We start from the raw sequence: 20,265 nt of genomic DNA on the forward strand, positions 1-20,265 counted from the left end.
CGATGTGGGGAGCAGCGGTTTAGGGGTTAATAGCTTTAGTGTTGGCGATGTGGGAGGGGCAGCGGTTAATAGGTTTATTTAGTGTCTGCGATGTGGGAGGGCGGTTTAGGGATTAATAGGTTTATTTAGTGTCGGGCGATGTGGGGGGTGGCGGTTTAGAGGTTAATAGGTTAAGTTAGTGTCAGGTATTGGTGGTTTAGGGGTTAATAGCTTTATTTAGTGTTTTCGTAAGTGTCGGCTATTTTTGAGAACTGCGGTTTAGAGGTTGATAGGTTTTGTTAGTGTCGGGAAACGGCGATTTAGGGGTTAATAGCTTTTTTTACTGTTTTAGTTAGTGTCGGAGATGTCGCGGAACGGCGGTTTAGGGGTTAATGGCTTTTTACTTAGTGTTTTAGTAAGTGTTGAAGATGTTTGGGAACTGCGGTTTAGAGGTTAATAGGTTTAGTTAGTGTCAGCGATGTTTGGGAACTGCGGTTTAGAGGTTAATAGGTTTAGTTAGTGTCGGGAAACAGTGGTTTAGGGGTTAATGGCTTTATTTAGTGTTTTAGTTAGTGTCGGCGATGTTTGGGAACTGCGGTTTTGAAGTTAATAAGTTTAGTTAGTGTCGGCGATGTTTGTGAACTGCAGTTTAGAGGTTAATAGTTTTAGTTATTGTTGGCAATGTCAGGGAATAGCGGTTTAGGGGTTAATAGCTTTATTTAGTGTTTTAGTTAGTGTCTGCGATGTTTGGGAACTGCGATTTAAAGGTTAATAGGTTTAGTTAGTGTCGGGGAATGGCGGTTTAGGGGTTAATAGCTTTATTTAGTGTTTTAGTTAGTGTTGGCGATGTTTGGGAACTGCGGTTTAGATAAGAACAATTAAAAATTCCGAATATGAATAAAAAATGGATCCAAAAATTCAGAAACTGATTTATTCGTTTTTGGAATTTTCGTTATGGTGCCAATTCCGAAAATACAGATTAATCTGAATCTTTGAATCGGCCAAAATTTGGCCGAAACAAATTGCACATGTCTAGTTGAGAGTCCACAATCCATTACTCCAGGGAACTGTAATACCCAAGATGTCCACAAGTAATAACATAAAGGGTGAGATCCAAGAAACCTTTTGTTTTCACTGAGAAACTGAATCCAAAACCCAAACAGAGCATAAAAAAGGCAATTAAAAATAACCAACCCGCAAAAACAAATCAACCTGAGACAACTGCTGAAGGTCTTCCTACTAAAGGCTGCCTCAAAAGAAGCAAAGACATGAAAAATGGTTGAGTTTAGAGAAAGTATACAACAATGACCAAGTAGCTGCCTTGCAAATTTGCTCCACTGAAGTAACGTTCTTAAAAGCCCAAGAAGTGGCAACTGATCTGGTAGAATGAGCAGAGTCTGTCCAGGTGGAGGCTAAAAGTTTGGCTGGAATCCTTAGAAAAATCAACATAACACTTCAAAAATGTAACATTATCTAAATAATGAAGAGATCTCTCTGAAAAATTCTTAGGATTAAGACATAAAAAAGGGACAATTTCCCAACTAATGTCCTGATGAAAAATAAAATACGTTGGATCACAAGAAAGAGTAGATAACTCTAGAAACTCTTCTAACAGATAAAATTGTTAAAGAAACAAAACTTTCAGAAAGACGTTTAATATCCAACTTATGCATAGGTACAAAAGGAAGAGCCTGCAAAAACCAAATTAAAGGGGCAGTATACACTAATTTTCATCTAACTGTATGTAATAGACACTACTATAAAGAAGAATATGCACAGGTAGTGATCTAAAAATCCAGTATGAAACCTTTTTAAAACTGCATATGAAAAGACCCTTACTCAAACAGAAGCAAGCAGGAATCTGTAGACTTGATTCTACATCTGATACTTTGAGGCTTTGTTAGGAGTCTAAAAAACAGCACAATGTTATAAAAAAATAAGTAAAACTATACATTGTTACAAAAACACTCAGATGGGCTATATAACTGGATCATCTAAAAAACATTAGGGCAAAGATACATCAAAAGTACAGTGTTCCTTTAAAGGGACAGTCTAGTCCAAAAAAAACTTTCATGATTCAGATAGAGCATGTAATTTTAAACAATTTTCCAATTTACTTTTATCACCAATTTTTCTTTGTTCTCTTGGTATTCTTAGTTGAAAGCTTAACTTAGGAGGTTCATATGCTAATTTCTTAGACCTTGAAGGCCGCCTCTTAAGGGTTTTTCACCACTAGAGGGTGTTAGTTCATGTTTTTCATATAGATAACACTGTGCTCGTGCACGTGAAGTTACCTGGGAGCCATCACTGATTGGCTAAACTGCAAGTCTGTCAAAAGAACAAATAAAGGGGCAGTCTGCAGAGGCTTAGATACAAGATAATCACAGAGGTAAAAAATATATAAATATAACTGTGTTGGTTATGCAAAACTAGGGAATGGGTAAACAAAGGATTATCTATCTTTTAAAACAATAACAATTCTGGTGTAGACTGTCCCTTTAAGGTTCTAAGGAGGAGAAATTTGTTAACGACAAGTTTAATTCTAGACAAGGCTTTAACAAAACCATGAATGTTAAGTAGCTTAGCAATATTCTTATGGAACAAAAGGGCAGCAATCTGACCTTTCAAAGAACTAGGAATAAACCCTTATCCAAACCATCCTGTAAAAACAGCAAAAAATTTGTGGAATTCTAAAAGAATGCCAAGAAAAACCATGATTCGTACACCAAGAAAAAAGGCATTCCAGACCTTATAATACAATTTCCCTGATCACAGGCTTATGAGCCTGTATAAGAGTCATTATCACAAAATCAGAAAACCCTCTCTATCTAAGAACTATCCGTTCAGTCACTATACCATCAAGCTGAGAGATTTGGAATCCAGATGTAAAAACAGACTTCTAGATGCAGAGGTAGTGACCAAGCAGTGTAACTGGACGTCAGAACCAGATCTACATACCAAATTCTGCAGGACCAAACTGGAGCAATTAGACCAGTATAAGGATGATGAGTATCTATACTCTGTATACTGCTCAGTATAAGGATGATGAGTATCTATACACTGTATGCTGCACAGTATAAGGATGATGAGTATCTATACACTGTATGCTGCACAGTATAAGGATGATGAGTATCTATACACTGTATGCTGCACAGTATAAGGATGATGAGTATCTATACACTGTATGCTGCACAGTATAAGGATGATGAGTATCTATACTCTGTATGCTGCACAGTATAAGGATGATGAGTATCTATACACTGTATGCTGCACAGTATAAGGATGATGAGTATCTATACACTGTATGCTGCACAGTATAAGGATGATGAGTATCTATACATTGTATGCTGCACAGTATAAGGATGAGTATCTATAAACTGTATGCTGCGTAGTATAAGGATGATGAGTATCTTTACACTGTATGCTGCGCAGTATAAGGATGATGAGTATCTATGCACTGTATGCTGCACAGTATAAGGATGATGAGTATCTATACACTGTATACTGCGCAGTATAAGGATGATGAGTATCTATACACTGTATGCTGCGTAGTATAAGGATGATGAGTATCTATACACTGTATGCTGCGTAGTATAAGGATGATGAGTATCTTTACACTGTATGCTGCGCAGTATAAGGATGATGAGTATCTATACTCTGTATACTGCTCAGTATAAGGATGATGAGTATCTATACTCTGTATACTGCGCAGTATAAGGATGATGAGTATCTATACACTGTATGCTGCGCAGTATAAGGATGAGTATCTATACACTGTATGCTGCGTGGTATAAGGATGATGAGTATCTATACACTGTATGCTGCGCAGTATAAGGATGATGAGTATCTATACACTGTATGCTGCGCAGTATAAGGATGAGTATCTATACACTGTATGCTGCGTGGTATAAGGATGATGAGTATCTATACACTGTAAGGCATTCCACTGTATGCTGCGCAGTATAAGGATGATGAGTATCTATACACTGTATGCTGCGCAGTATAAGGATGATGAGTATCTATACACTGTAAGGCATTCCACTGTATGCTGCGCAGTATAAGGATGATGAGTATCTATGCACTGTATGCTGCTCAGTATAAGGATGATGAGTATCTATACACTGTATACTGCGCAGTATAAGGATGATGAGTATCTATACACTGTATGCTGCGTAGTATAAGGATGATGAGTATCTTTACACTGTATGCTGCGCAGTATAAGGATGATGAGTATCTATACTCTGTATACTGCTCAGTATAAGGATGATGAGTATCTATACTCTGTATACTGCGCAGTATAAGGATGATGAGTATCTATACACTGTATGCTGCGCAGTATAAGGATGAGTATCTATACACTGTATGCTGCGTGGTATAAGGATGATGAGTATCTATACACTGTATGCTGCGTGGTATAAGGATGATGAGTATCTATACACTGTATGCTGCGTGGTATAAGGATGATGAGTATCTATACACTGTATGCTGCGCAGTATAAGGATGAGTATCTATACACTGTATGCTGCGCAGTATAAGGATGATGAGTATCTATACACTGTATGCTGCGCAGTATAAGGATGAGTATCTATACACTGTATGCTGCGCAGTATAAGGATGAGTATCTATACACTGTATGCTGCGCAGTATAAGGATGATGAGTATCTATACTCTGTATGCTGCGCAGTATAAGGATGATGAGTATCTATACTCTGTATACTGCTCAGTATAAGGATGATGAGTATCTATACACTGTAAGGCATTCCAGACCTTATAATACAATTTCCCTGATCACAGGCTTATGAGCCTGTATAAGAGTCATAATCACAAAATCAGAAAACCCTCTCTATCTAAGAACTATCCGTTCAGTCTCTATACCATCAAGCTGAGAGATTTGGAATCCAGATGTAAAAACAGACTTCTAGATGCAGAGGTAGTGGCCAAGCAGTGTAACTGGACGTCAGAACCAGATCTACATACCAAATTCTGCAGGACCAAACTGGAGCAATTAGACCAGTATAAGGATGATGAGTATCTATACTCTGTATACTGCGCAGTATAAGGATGATGAGTATCTATACACTGTATGCTGCACAGTATAAGGATGTTGAGTATCTATACTCTGTATGCTGCACAGTATATGGATGATGAGTATCTATACACTGTATGCTGCACAGTATAAGGATGATGAGTATCTATACACTGTATGCTGCACAGTATAAGGATGATGAGTATCTATACACTGTATGCTGCGCAGTATAAGCATGATGAGTATCTATACACTGTATGCTGCACAGTATAAGCATGATGAGTATCTATACACTGTATGCTGCACAGTATAAGGATGATGAGTATCTATACTCTGTATACTGCTCAGTATAAGGATGATGAGTATCTATACTCTGTATACTGCGCAGTATAAGGATGATGAGTATCTATACACTGTATACTGCGCAGTATAAGGATGATGAGTATCTATACACTGTATGCTGCACAGTATAAGGATGATGAGTATCTATACTCTGTATGCTGCGCAGTATAAGGATGATGAGTATCTATACTCTGTATACTGCTCAGTATAAGGATGATGAGTATCTATACACTGTAAGGCATTCCAGACCTTATAATAAAATTTCCCTGATCACAGGCTTATGAGCCTGTATAAGAGTCATTATCACAAAATCAGAAAACCCTCTCTATCTAAGAACTATCCGTTCAGTCTCTATACCATCAAGCTGAGAGATTTGGAATCCAGATGTAAAAACAGACTTCTAGATGCAGAGGTAGTGGCCAAGCAGTGTAACTGGACGTCAGAACCAGATCTACATACCAAATTCTGCAGGACCAAACTGCAGCAATTCGACCAGTATAAGAATGATGAGTATCTATACTCTGTATACTGCTCAGTATAAGGATGATGAGTATCTATACTCTGTATACTGCGCAGTATAAGGATGATGAGTATCTATACACTGTATGCTGCACAGTATAAGGATGATGAGTATCTATACACTGTATGCTGCACAGTATAAGGATGATGAGTATCTATACACTGTATGCTGCACAGTATAAGGATGATGAGTATCTATACACTGTATGCTGCACAGTATAAGGATGATGAGTATCTATACACTGTATGCTGCACAGTATAAGGATGATGAGTATCTATACATTGTATGCTGCACAGTATAAGGATGAGTATCTATAAACTGTATGCTGCGTAGTATAAGGATGATGAGTATCTTTACACTGTATGCTGCGCAGTATAAGGATGATGAGTATCTATGCACTGTATGCTGCACAGTATAAGGATGATGAGTATCTATACACTGTATACTGCGCAGTATAAGGATGATGAGTATCTATACACTGTATGCTGCACAGTATAAGGATGATGAGTATCTATACACTGTATACTGCTCAGTATAAGGATGATGAGTATCTATACTCTGTATACTGCTCAGTATAAGGATGATGAGTATCTATACACTGTATGCTGCGCAGTATAAGGATGAGTATCTATACACTGTATGCTGCGTGTTATAAGGATGATGAGTATCTATACACTGTATGCTGCGCAGTATAAGGATGATGAGTATCTATACACTGTATGCTGCGCAGTATAAGGATGAGTATCTATACACTGTATGCTGCGTGGTATAAGGATGATGAGTATCTATACACTGTAAGGCATTCCACTGTATGCTGCGCAGTATAAGGATGATGAGTATCTATACACTGTATGCTGCGCAGTATAAGGATGATGAGTATCTATACACTGTAAGGCATTCCACTGTATGCTGCGCAGTATAAGGATGATGAGTATCTATGCACTGTATGCTGCTCAGTATAAGGATGATGAGTATCTATACACTGTATACTGCGCAGTATAAGGATGATGAGTATCTATACACTGTATGCTGCGTAGTATAAGGATGATGAGTATCTTTACACTGTATGCTGCGCAGTATAAGGATGATGAGTATCTATACTCTGTATACTGCTCAGTATAAGGATGATGAGTATCTATACTCTGTATACTGCGCAGTATAAGGATGATGAGTATCTATACACTGTATGCTGCGCAGTATAAGGATGAGTATCTATACACTGTATGCTGCGTGGTATAAGGATGATGAGTATCTATACACTGTATGCTGCGTGGTATAAGGATGATGAGTATCTATACACTGTATGCTGCGTGGTATAAGGATGATGAGTATCTATACACTGTATGCTGCGCAGTATAAGGATGAGTATCTATACACTGTATGCTGCGCAGTATAAGGATGATGAGTATCTATACACTGTATGCTGCGCAGTATAAGGATGAGTATCTATACACTGTATGCTGCGCAGTATAAGGATGAGTATCTATACACTGTATGCTGCGCAGTATAAGGATGATGAGTATCTATACTCTGTATACTGCTCAGTATAAGGATGATGAGTATCTATACACTGTAAGGCATTCCAGACCTTATAATAAAATTTCCCTGATCACAGGCTTATGAGCCTGTATAAGAGTCATAATCACAAAATCAGAAAACCCTCTCTATCTAAGAACTATCCGTTCAGTCTCTATACCATCAAGCTGAGAGATTTGGAATCCAGATGTAAAAACAGACTTCTAGATGCAGAGGTAGTGGCCAAGCAGTGTAACTGGACGTCAGAACCAGATCTACATACCAAATTCTGCAGGACCAAACTGGAGCAATTAGACCAGTATAAGAATGATGAGTATCTATACTCTGTATACTGCGCAGTATAAGGATGATGAGTATCTATACTCTGTATACTGCGCAGTATAAGGATGATGAGTATCTATACTCTGTATGCTGCACAGTATAAGGATGTTGAGTATCTATACTCTGTATGCTGCACAGTATATGGATGATGAGTATCTATACACTGTATGCTGCACAGTATAAGGATGATGAGTATCTATACACTGTATGCTGCACAGTATAAGGATGATGAGTATCTATACACTGTATGCTGCGCAGTATAAGCATGATGAGTATCTATACACTGTATGCTGCACAGTATAAGCATGATGAGTATCTATACACTGTATGCTGCACAGTATAAGGATGATGAGTATCTATACTCTGTATACTGCTCAGTATAAGGATGATGAGTATCTATACTCTGTATACTGCGCAGTATAAGGATGATGAGTATCTATACACTGTATACTGCGCAGTATAAGGATGATGAGTATCTATACACTGTATGCTGCACAGTATAAGGATGATGAGTATCTATACTCTGTATGCTGCGCAGTATAAGGATGATGAGTATCTATACTCTGTATACTGCTCAGTATAAGGATGATGAGTATCTATACACTGTAAGGCATTCCAGACCTTATAATAAAATTTCCCTGATCACAGGCTTATGAGCCTGTATAAGAGTCATTATCACAAAATCAGAAAACCCTCTCTATCTAAGAACTATCCGTTCAGTCACTATACCATCAAGCTGAGAGATTTGGAATCCAGATGTAAAAACAGACTTCTAGATGCAGAGGTAGTGGCCAAGCAGTGTAACTGGACGTCAGAACCAGATCTACATACCAAATTCTGCAGGACCAAACTGCAGCAATTCGACCAGTATAAGAATGATGAGTATCTATACTCTGTATACTGCTCAGTATAAGGATGATGAGTATCTATACTCTGTATACTGCGCAGTATAAGGATGATGAGTATCTATACACTGTATGCTGCACAGTATAAGGATGATGAGTATCTATACACTGTATGCTGCACAGTATAAGGATGATGAGTATCTATACACTGTATGCTGCACAGTATAAGGATGATGAGTATCTATACACTGTATGCTGCACAGTATAAGGATGATGAGTATCTATACACTGTATGCTGCACAGTATAAGGATGATGAGTATCTATACATTGTATGCTGCACAGTATAAGGATGAGTATCTATAAACTGTATGCTGCGTAGTATAAGGATGATGAGTATCTTTACACTGTATGCTGCGCAGTATAAGGATGATGAGTATCTATGCACTGTATGCTGCACAGTATAAGGATGATGAGTATCTATACACTGTATACTGCTCAGTATAAGGATGATGAGTATCTATACTCTGTATACTGCTCAGTATAAGGATGATGAGTATCTATACACTGTATGCTGCACAGTATAAGGATGATGAGTATCTATACACTGTATGCTGCACAGTATAAGGATGATGAGTATCTATACACTGTATGCTGCACAGTATAAGGATGATGAGTATCTATACACTGTATGCTGCACAGTATAAGGATGATGAGTATCTATACACTGTATGCTGCACAGTATAAGGATGATGAGTATCTATACATTGTATGCTGCACAGTATAAGGATGAGTATCTATAAACTGTATGCTGCGTAGTATAAGGATGATGAGTATCTTTACACTGTATGCTGCGCAGTATAAGGATGATGAGTATCTATGCACTGTATGCTGCACAGTATAAGGATGATGAGTATCTATACACTGTATACTGCGCAGTATAAGGATGATGAGTATCTATACACTGTATGCTGCGCAGTATAAGGATGATAAGTATCTATACACTGTATGCTGCGTAGTATAAGGATGATGAGTATCTATACACTGTATGCTGCGTAGTATAAGGATGATGAGTATCTTTACACTGTATGCTGCGCAGTATAAGGATGATGAGTATCTATACTCTGTATACTGCTCAGTATAAGGATGATGAGTATCTATACTCTGTATACTGCGCAGTATAAGGATGATGAGTATCTATACACTGTATGCTGCGCAGTATAAGGATGAGTATCTATACACTGTATGCTGCGTGGTATAAGGATGATGAGTATCTATACACTGTATGCTGCGCAGTATAAGGATGATGAGTATCTATACACTGTATGCTGCGCAGTATAAGGATGAGTATCTATACACTGTATGCTGCGTGGTATAAGGATGATGAGTATCTATACACTGTATGCTGCGCAGTATAAGGATGATGAGTATCTATACACTGTAAGGCATTCCACTGTATGCTGCGCAGTATAAGGATGATGAGTATCTATACACTGTATGCTGCGCAGTATAAGGATGATGAGTATCTATACACTGTAAGGCATTCCACTGTATGCTGCGCAGTATAAGGATGATGAGTATCTATGCACTGTATGCTGCACAGTATAAGGATGATGAGTATCTATACACTGTATACTGCGCAGTATAAGGATGATGAGTATCTATACACTGTATGCTGCGTAGTATAAGGATGATGAGTATCTTTACACTGTATGCTGCGCAGTATAAGGATGATGAGTATCTATACTCTGTATACTGCTCAGTATAAGGATGATGAGTATCTATACTCTGTATACTGCGCAGTATAAGGATGATGAGTATCTATACACTGTATGCTGCGCAGTATAAGGATGAGTATCTATACACTGTATGCTGCGTGGTATAAGGATGATGAGTATCTATACACTGTATGCTGTGCAGTATAAGGATGATGAGTATCTATACACTGTATACTGCGCAGTATAAGGATGATGAGTATCTATACTCTGTATACTGCTCAGTATAAGGATGATGAGTATCTATACACTGTATGCTGCGCAGTATAAGGATGATGAGTATCTATACACTGTATGCTGCGCAGTATAAGGATGAGTATCTATACACTGTATGCTGCGTGGTATAAGGATGATGAGTATCTATACACTGTAAGGCATTCCACTGTATGCTGCGCAGTATAAGGATGATGAGTATCTATACTCTGTATACTGCTCAGTATAAGGATGATGAGTATCTATACTCTGTATACTGCGCAGTATAAGGATGATGAGTATCTATACACTGTATGCTGCGCAGTATAAGGATGAGTATCTATACACTGTATGCTGCGTGGTATAAGGATGATGAGTATCTATACACTGTATGCTGTGCAGTATAAGGATGATGAGTATCTATACACTGTATGCTGCGCAGTATAAGGATGATGAGTATCTATACACTGTATGCTGCGCAGTATAAGGATGAGTATCTATACACTGTATGCTGCTTGGTATAAGGATGATGAGTATCTATACACTGTATGCTGCGCAGTATAAGGATGATGAGTATCTATACACTGTATGCTGCGCAGTATAAGGATGAGTATCTATACACTGTATGCTGCGCAGTATAAGGATGAGTATCTATACACTGTATGCTGCGCAGTATAAGGATGATGAGTATCTATACTCTGTATACTGCTCAGTATAAGGATGATGAGTATCTATACTCTGTATACTGCTCAGTATAAGGATGATGAGTATCTATACTCTGTATACTGCTCAGTATAAGGATGATGAGTATCTATTCTCTGTATACTGCGCAGTATAAGGATGATGAGTATCTATACACTGTATGCTGCGCAGTATAAGGATGAGTATCTATACACTGTATGCTGCTTGGTATAAGGATGATGAGTATCTATACACTGTATGCTGCGCAGTATAAGGATGATGAGTATCTATACACTGTATGCTGCTCAGTATAAGGATGAGTATCTATACACTGTATGCTGCGCAGTATAAGGATGAGTATCTATACACTGTATGCTGCGCAGTATAAGGATGATGAGTATCTATACTCTGTATACTGCTCAGTATAAGGATGATGAGTATCTATACACTGTAAGGCATTCCAGACCTTATAATACAATTTCCCTGATCACAGGCTTATGAGCCTGTATAAGAGTCATAATCACAATATCAGAAAACCCTCTCTATCTAAGAACTATCCGTTCAGTCACTATACCATCAAGCTGAGAGATTTGGAATCCAGATGTAAAAACAGACTTCTAGATGCAGAGGTAGTGGCCAAGCAGTGTAACTGGACGTCAGAACCAGATCTACATACCAAATTCTGCAGGACCAAACTGGAGCAATTAGACCAGTATAAGAATGATGAGTATCTATACTCTGTATACTGCTCAGTATAAGGATGATGAGTATCTATACTCTGTATACTGCGCAGTATAAGGATGATGAGTATCTATACTCTGTATACTGCGCAGTATAAGGATGATGAGTATCTATACACTGTATGCTGCACAGTATAAGGATGTTGAGTATCTATACTCTGTATGCTGCACAGTATATGGATGATGAGTATCTATACACTGTATGCTGCACAGTATAAGGATGATGAGTATCTATACACTGTATGCTGCACAGTATAAGGATGATGAGTATCTATACACTGTATGCTGCGCAGTATAAGCATGATGAGTATCTATACACTGTATGCTGCACAGTATAAGCATGATGAGTATCTATACACTGTATGCTGCACAGTATAAGGATGATGAGTATCTATACTCTGTATACTGCGCAGTATAAGGATGATGAGTATCTATACTCTGTATACTGCGCAGTATAAGGATGATGAGTATCTATACACTGTATACTGCGCAGTATAAGGATGATGAGTATCTATACTCTGTATACTGCTCAGTATAAGGATGATGAGTATCTATACACTGTATGCTGCACAGTATAAGGATGATGAGTATCTATACACTGTATGCTGCACAGTATAAGGATGTTGAGTATCTATACTCTGCATGCTGCACAGTATAAGGATGATGAGTATCTATACACAAACAATGACCATTGTATAGACTGGTTGCTATGGGCCCTGGTGCCATTGCACCTGCAGCACCAATGGTATTTCCACCCCTGCTGAGGAAATATGTTACAGACACACAATAATGCAGTGTAATATCTATACTTACTGCAATGTGTTTTGCATAAATTACTTGACTGAGTTATTAACCCCTTAACGACCAAGGACGTGCAGGGTACGTCCTCAAAAAAAAGGCAGTTAATGCCTGAGGACGTACCCTGCACGTCCTCGGTGTGGAAAGCAGCTGGAAGCGATCCTGCTCGCTTCCAGCTGCTTTCCGGTTATTGCAGTGATGCCTCGATATGGAGGCATCCTGCAATAACCCTGCATGGCCATCCGATGCAGAGAGAGCCACTCTGTGGCCCTCTCTGCACCGGACATCGATGGCCGGTATCGTTGGTGGGTGGGAGCTGACTTGGGAGGCGGGTGGGCGGCCATCGATGGGCCGTGTAAGGTGGAGGGGGGCGGGATCGGGGGCGTAGCTGACGGGGGCGCGCACGGGCGCGCGCGCGTGCACATAGGGCGGCGGGCGGGCGCGTGCACGGGGCGGGAGCGGGTGGGAACCGCTATACTACAGAAAATGAATGTAACTATGTGGGGGAAAAGGGCAAAATTAAAAAAAAATAAACAGCAGTCAAAGGGATCTTGGAGGGGTGGGGGGTTGGTCTTGGGTGGGGGGGGGGGGCTACACTACAGAAAAAGGGATTTTTTCTTAAAAAAAGCACATTTTTTTCTAAACTGGGTACTGGCAGACAGCTGCCAGTACCCAAGATGGCGCCCATTAAGGCAGAGGGGGAGGGTTAGAGAGCTGTTTGGTGGGGGATCTGTGAGGTTGGGGGCTAAGGGGGGATCCTACACAGCAGCATATGTAAATATGCTAAAAAAAACTCAAAAAAGCCCAAATATACCTTTTATTTTAGTACTGGCAGAGTTTCTGCCAGTACTTAAGATGGCGGGGACAATTGTGGGGTGGGGGAGGGAAGAGAGCTATTTGGGAGGCATCAGGGGGTCTGATGTTTCAGGTGGGAGGCTGAGCTCTACACTAAAGCTAAAATTAACCCTGCAAGTTCCCTACAAGCTACATAATTAACCCCTTCACTGCTAGCCATAATACACGCTTGATGCGCAGCAGCATTTAGCGGCCTTCTAATTACCAAAAAGCATCGCCAAAGCCATATATGTCTGCTATTTCTGAACAAAGGGGATCCCAGAGAAGCATTTACAACCATTTGTGCCATAATTGCACAAGCTGTTTGTAAATAATTTCAGTGAGAAACCTAAAGTTTGTAAAAAAGTTTGTGAAAAAGGGAACGTTTTTTTTAAATTGATCGCATTTGGCGGTGAAATGGTGGCATGAAATATACCAAAATGGGCCTAGATCAATACTTTGGGTTGTCTACTACACTACACTAAAGCTAAAATTAACCCTACAAGCTCCCTACAAGCTCCCTAATTAACCCCTGCACTGCTGGGCATAATACACGTGTGGTGCGCAGCGGCATTTAGCGGCCTTCTAATTACCAAAAAGCAATGCCAAAGCCATATATGTCTGCTATTTCTGAACAAAGGGGATCCCAGAGAAGCATTTACAACCATTTGTGCCATAATTGCATAAGCTGTTTGTAAATGATTTCAGTGAGAAACCTAAAATTGTGAAAAAGTTAAAGTTTTTTTTAATTTGATTGCATTTGGCGGTGAAATGGTGGCATGAAATATACCAAAATGGGCCTAGATCAATAGTTGGGGTTGTCTACTACACTACACTAAAGCTAAAATTACCCCAAAATGCTCCCTACATGCTCCCTAATTAACCCCTTCACTGCTGGGCATAATACACGTGTGGTGCGCAGTGGCATTTAGCGGCCTTCTAATTACCAAAAAGCAACGCCAAAGCCATATATGTCTGCTATTTCTGAACAAAGGGGATCCCAGAGAAGAATTTACAACCATTTATGCCATAATTGCACAAGCGGTTTGTAAATAATTTCAGTGAGAAACCAAATGTTTGTGAAAAAATTTGTGAAAAAGTGAACGATTTTTTGTATTTGATCGCATTTGGCGGTAAAATGGTGGCATGAAATATACCAAAATGGGCCTAGATCAATACTTTGGGTTGTCTACTAAAAAAATATATATACATGTCAATGGATATTCAGAGATTCCTGAAAGATATTAGTGTTCTAATGTAACTAGCGCTAATTTTGAAAAAAAAATGGTTTTTAAATAGCAAAGTGCTACTTGTATTTATGGCCCTATAAGTTACAAAAAAAGCAAAGAACATGTAAACATTGGTATTTCTAAACTCAGAATAAAATTTTGAAACTATTTAGCATGGGTGTTTTTTGGTGGTTGTAGATGTATAACAGATTTTGGGGGTCAAAGTTAGAAAAAGTGTGTTTTTTTTCGATTTTTTCCTCATATTTTATAAATTTTTTTATAGTAAATGATAAGATATGATGAAAATAATGGTATCTTTAGAAAGTCCATTTAATGGCGAGAAAAACGATATATAATATGTGTGGGTACAGTAAATGAGTAAGAGGAAAATTACAGCTAAACACAAACACTGCAAAAATGTAAAAATAGCCGTGGTCCCAAACGGACAGAAAATGGAAAAGTGCTGTGGTCATTAAGGGGTTAAAGGAACTGTTTACTCAATAGTGTCCCTAATTTTCCAGTTGAATGAATGTTTGGCTTTAACTCATCTAGACCAAAATGTGTTTACAAACTTTAATATTCATTCTACTCAGTTACATTATACCCTCTATTTATTTCATGGTTCTTTATTTGGAAGGATTTACTGTTATATTGACATTATATATAATGTAGACAACTATAATAAAATATATATTGCATTTTTTTTGTTCTCAGGTGAGACTGGTTCAGCTGGAAATAACGGAGTAAAAGGTATAATTTGACTCATAAAGAAAAACCTTAATGATCCATTTTACCTACTAGAGTGTATTATTATTTTTTTTACAAGTAGCTCCTTTACTCCTATTTCAGCATTTGAAATATCTGATTTAATCCGTGGTATCCCCACCTATTATGAAAGTTTCTATACTAAAGTTTAGGCTATTAAAAACCCCATGTAAAGACATACAGCAGCAGAAATTACACTCTGTGGGGTGCAGGATAGTTAAGTAATAAAATGATAATTTATTTCTAATGACACGGTGAGTCCATGGATCATCTAATTACTATTGGGAATATCATTCCTGGCCAGCAGGAGGAGGCAAAGAGCAGCACGGCATAGCTGTTAAATATCACCTCCCTTCCCCCCAATCCCAATCATTCTCTTTGCCTACATTAAGAGCAAGGAGCGGGTAAAGTTTGGGTGTCTGGAAGAAGGTTCTTCAATCAAGATTTTATTATTTTCTAGCAGTGCAAGTTTGTTCTACTTTTTTCTTGGGGTTTAGCCGTAGTCCATGTCAGTCTCTTCAGTAGAGCAGTGGTGGCTTTTAAGCAATTGGGAACTTGTGGGGTATAATCCTCACTTCGCCTCCCAAAAATGTTTATTGCTGCCCTACCTTGAAAACCTGATGGAGATCACTCGGTCTTTAACTTTTTCCACAGGTCCATGTGAGGGAGGATGCCTCTCAAACCTAGTGAGCTGCCCTGCTGCCAAGCAGATTTCTTGGAGGTAAGTGCTAAGTTTATTTTTCTAGCAGGGATTACAGAAAAATATTGGCACTTTAAACAGTAAATCTGTGGGGACATTAGACTCATTTTTCCTATTGGAGGTTATAGGACAATGGGAGGCAAGTGGTGCAGGCACTGGGGACAAGGAGAAGGGAATATGGTGTTAGTTCTTTTTTATTATTACAATTACGGTGGTTATACTTTCTGCAGCTTTACTTAATAGTTAATGCTGGCCAGAAGGTTCTGGTGGTGACGCCCACGATGGGCAGGTCTGTTCTAGAAGCGGCAAAGAATTTGCATGCTTTCTTTTGCAAGATGTACCGAGTCCACGGATTCATCCTAACTTGTGGGATATTGCCCTTCCTGACAGGAAGTAGCAAATAGAGCACTACAGCAGAGCTGTCTATATAGCTCCCCCCTTAACTCCACCCCCAGTCATTCTCTCTGCTGGCACTAAGCAGGAAGGGTAAAGAGAAGAGGTGTTAAACTGTTAGTTTTATTTTATCTTCAATCGTTTGTTATTTTTAAATGGTACCGGTGTTGTACTATTTACTCTCAGGCAGGACATAGATGAAGATTTCTGCCTGGAGGATGATGATCTTAGCATTTGTAACTAAGGTCCACTGCTGTTCCCACAGAAGCTGAGGAGTACAGGAAAACTTCAGTGTGAGGAACGGTTTCTTGCTATACAGCAATGAGGTATGTTCAGTCATATTTTCTGCAGAGACTGTGTTAACTCAGAAAGGCTGACAGTGTCCCCATTAGGGGAAGGGTAAGCAGTAATCCTAGTGTTATCAGAGGCTTTTACTAGCTTGCATAAAGGGTTAATTTTTTGTGGGCACTCAGTTTGTTATGTGAATTTGGGACAAACGTTTTTGTGTCTGGGAGTAACGTTTTCTGTTTTATGGGACATTTGCTTGAGGGTTCTTTGGGGTTGTTTATAACCCACATGGCTTTCAGGCAGGGTTTGTTAGTTTTGTGTAGGCCCCAGCAACATCGAGTGAGGTGGGCGGGGCCTACATTTACAAGCAGCAAACAACTTCTCCTGAGGTCCTGAGAGTCTTCTTAGGGACTAATTGAAGCTTTAAACCCCATATTATCGCTTCCTAAGGGCAGGTAGGGCCACAGCAGAGCTGTGGCAAGGGGATTTAGGGGTTTTTAACCGGTTTTAGACACTTATCAATCCGTTTTTTTCATTTGGGGGTCTATTGCTTTGTTACTTACCTATTATCAGAATTTTGTAAGCAATTTTAACCTGTTTTGCAGTTTGTGTATGCCTTTTTTTCTCTTAAAGGTACAGTACCGTTTTTGCAAATTGTGTTTTTTTCATTAAATAAAGTGTTTTCCAAGCTTGCTTGCTTCATTACTAGCCTGTTAAACATGTCTGACACTGAGGAAACACATTGTTCAATTTGTTTAGAAGCCATTGTGGAACCCCCTCTAAGAATGTGTCCCAATTGTACTGATATGTCTATAAATTGCAAACCGCATATTTTGACTTATAAGAATTTGGCATTAAATGATTCTCAGACAGAAGTAAATCAGGTTTCGCCATCTAGTTCTCCCTAAATGTCACAACCAGTTACGCCCGCACAAGCGACACCAAGTACTTCTAGTGCGTCTAATTCTTTCACCTTGCAAGATATGGCTTCAGTTATGAATACTACCCTCACAGAGGTTTTATCTAAACTGCCAGGGTTGCAAGGGAAGCGCAGTAGCTCTGGGTTAAGAACAAATGCTGAGGCTTCTGACACGTTAGTAGCCATATCCAATATTCCCTCACAATGTTCTGAGGTAGGGATGAGGGATTTGCTGTCTGAGGGAGTGATTTCTGATTCAGGAAAGATGTTCCCTCAGACAGATTCAGATATGACGGCATTTAAATTTAAGCTAGAACACCTCCGCTTGTTGCTCAGGGAGGTTTAAGCGACTCTGGATGATTGTGACCCTATATCGTTCCAGAGAAATTGTGTAAAATGGAGAATAATTATAGGTTCCTGTTTACACTGATGTTTTTCCGGTCCCTAAGAGGATTTCGGACATTGTTAATAAGGAGTGGGATAGACCAGGTATTCCGTTCGCTCCCCCTCCTGTTTTTAAGAAAATGTTCCCCATTTCTGACACCATAAAGGACTCATGGCAGATGGTCCCTAAGGTGGAGGGAGCTATTTCTACTCTGGCTAAGCGTACAACTATACCTATTGAAGACAGTTGTGCTTTCATTGATCCTATGGATAAAAAGTTAGAGGGTCTCCTAAAGAAAATTTTTGTTCATCAGGGTTTTCTTCTTTAACCTATAGCGTGCATTGTTCCGGTAACTACTGCAGCTGCTTTTTGGTTTGAGGCAATAGAAGAGGCTCTTCAGATGGAGACCCCACTAGATGATATTTTGGACAGAATTAAGGACTTTAAGTTGGCTAATTCTTTTATTACAGACGCCGCTTTTCATCTTGCTAAGTTAGGGCAAAGAATTCAGGTTTTGCCATTTTAGCGCAAAGAGCATTATGGCTTAAGTCCTGGTCAGCTGATGTGCCATCTAAATCTAAGCTTTTGACCATCCCTTTCAAAGGTAAGACCTTATTCGGGCCTGCACTGAAAGAGATCATTTCAGACATCACTGGAGGGAAGGGTCATGCCCTCCCTTAAGATAAGTAAAATAAGACAAGGACCAAACAAAATAATTTTTGTTCCTTTCAAAACTTCAAGGGTGGTCCCGCTTCCTCTGCTGCAAAGCAAGAGGGGTACTTTGCTCAATCCAAGCCAACCTGGAGACCTAACCAGGCTTGGAACAAGGGTAAACAGGCCAAAAAGCCTGCTGCTGCCACTAAGACAGCATGAAGGGGTATCCCCCGATCCGGGACCGGATCAAGTAGGGGGCAGACTTTCTCTCTTTGCTCAGGCCTGGGCAAGAGACGTTCAGGACTCCTGGGCCGTAGAAATTGTAACCCGGGGGTATCTCCTAGATTTCAAAGATTCTCCTCCAAGGGGGAGGTTCCATCTTTCTCAATTGTCTGTAAACCAGACAAAAAGAGAGGCGTTCTTATGCTGTGTAGAAGACCTTTTTACCACGGGAGTGATCTGCCCAGTTCCGAAAACAGAACAGGGGCAAGGTTTCTACTCCAATCTGTTTGTGGTTCCCAAAAAGAGGGAACCTTCAGACCAATTCTAGATCTCAAGATCCTAAACCAATTCCTAAGAGTTCCATCCTTCAAGATGGAGACCATTCAGACTATTTTACCAATGATCCAGGAGGGTCAATATATGACTATCGTGGATCTAAAGGATGCGTATCTACACATTCCTATCCACAAAGATCATCACCAGTTCCTCAGGTTTGCCTTTCTGGACAGGCATTACCAGTTTGTGGCTCTTCAGGTTGGCCACGGCGCCAAAAATCTTCACAACGGTGCTAGGGTCCCTTCTGGCGGTCCTAAGGCCGAGGGGCATAGCAGTATCGCCTTATCTAGACGACATCTTAATTCAAGTGTCAACTTTCCAACTTGCCAAGTCTCACACGGACTTAGTGTTGGCCTTTCTAAGATCTCATGGGTGGAAGGTGAACGTGAAAAAGAGTTCTCTTATTCCTCTCACAAGAGTTCCATTCCTGGGAACTCTGATAGATTCGGTGGACATGAAAATATTTTTGATGGAGGTCAGGAAATCAAAGATTTTAACCACCTGCTGAGCTCTTAATTCCATTCCTCGGCCGTCAGTGGCTCTGTGTATGGAGGTAATCGGGCTTATGTTAGCGGTAATGGACATAGTTCTGTTTGCTCGCTTGCATCTCAGACTACTGCAACTATGCATGCTCAAACAGTGGAATGGGGATTATGCAGATTTATCTCCTCAGATAAATCTGGATCAAGAGACCAGAGACTCTCTTCTTTGGTGGTTGTCACAGGATCACCTGTCCAGGGGAATGTGTTTCCGCAGGCCAGCGTGGGTTATTGTGATGACGGAAGCC

At 39.7% G+C, this 20,265-nt stretch overlaps 1 protein-coding gene across 1 annotated transcript in view; it reads left to right on the forward strand.

Moving 5' to 3' along the window:
* The window catches only part of LOC128642575 (ficolin-1), a 116,418-nt gene that overhangs the window by 50,415 nt on the left and 45,738 nt on the right, over positions 1-20,265 (forward strand). Inside the window, exon 4 of the mRNA XM_053695340.1 lies at positions 15,531-15,566. Coding sequence (XP_053551315.1) covers positions 15,531-15,566 — 36 coding nt within the window. The remainder of the gene's footprint in view (positions 1-15,530; positions 15,567-20,265) is intronic.

The sequence above is a fragment of the Bombina bombina genome, chromosome 12, assembly GCF_027579735.1.
Source record: "Bombina bombina isolate aBomBom1 chromosome 12, aBomBom1.pri, whole genome shotgun sequence".
NCBI classification, from domain to species: Eukaryota; Metazoa; Chordata; class Amphibia; order Anura; family Bombinatoridae; genus Bombina; species Bombina bombina.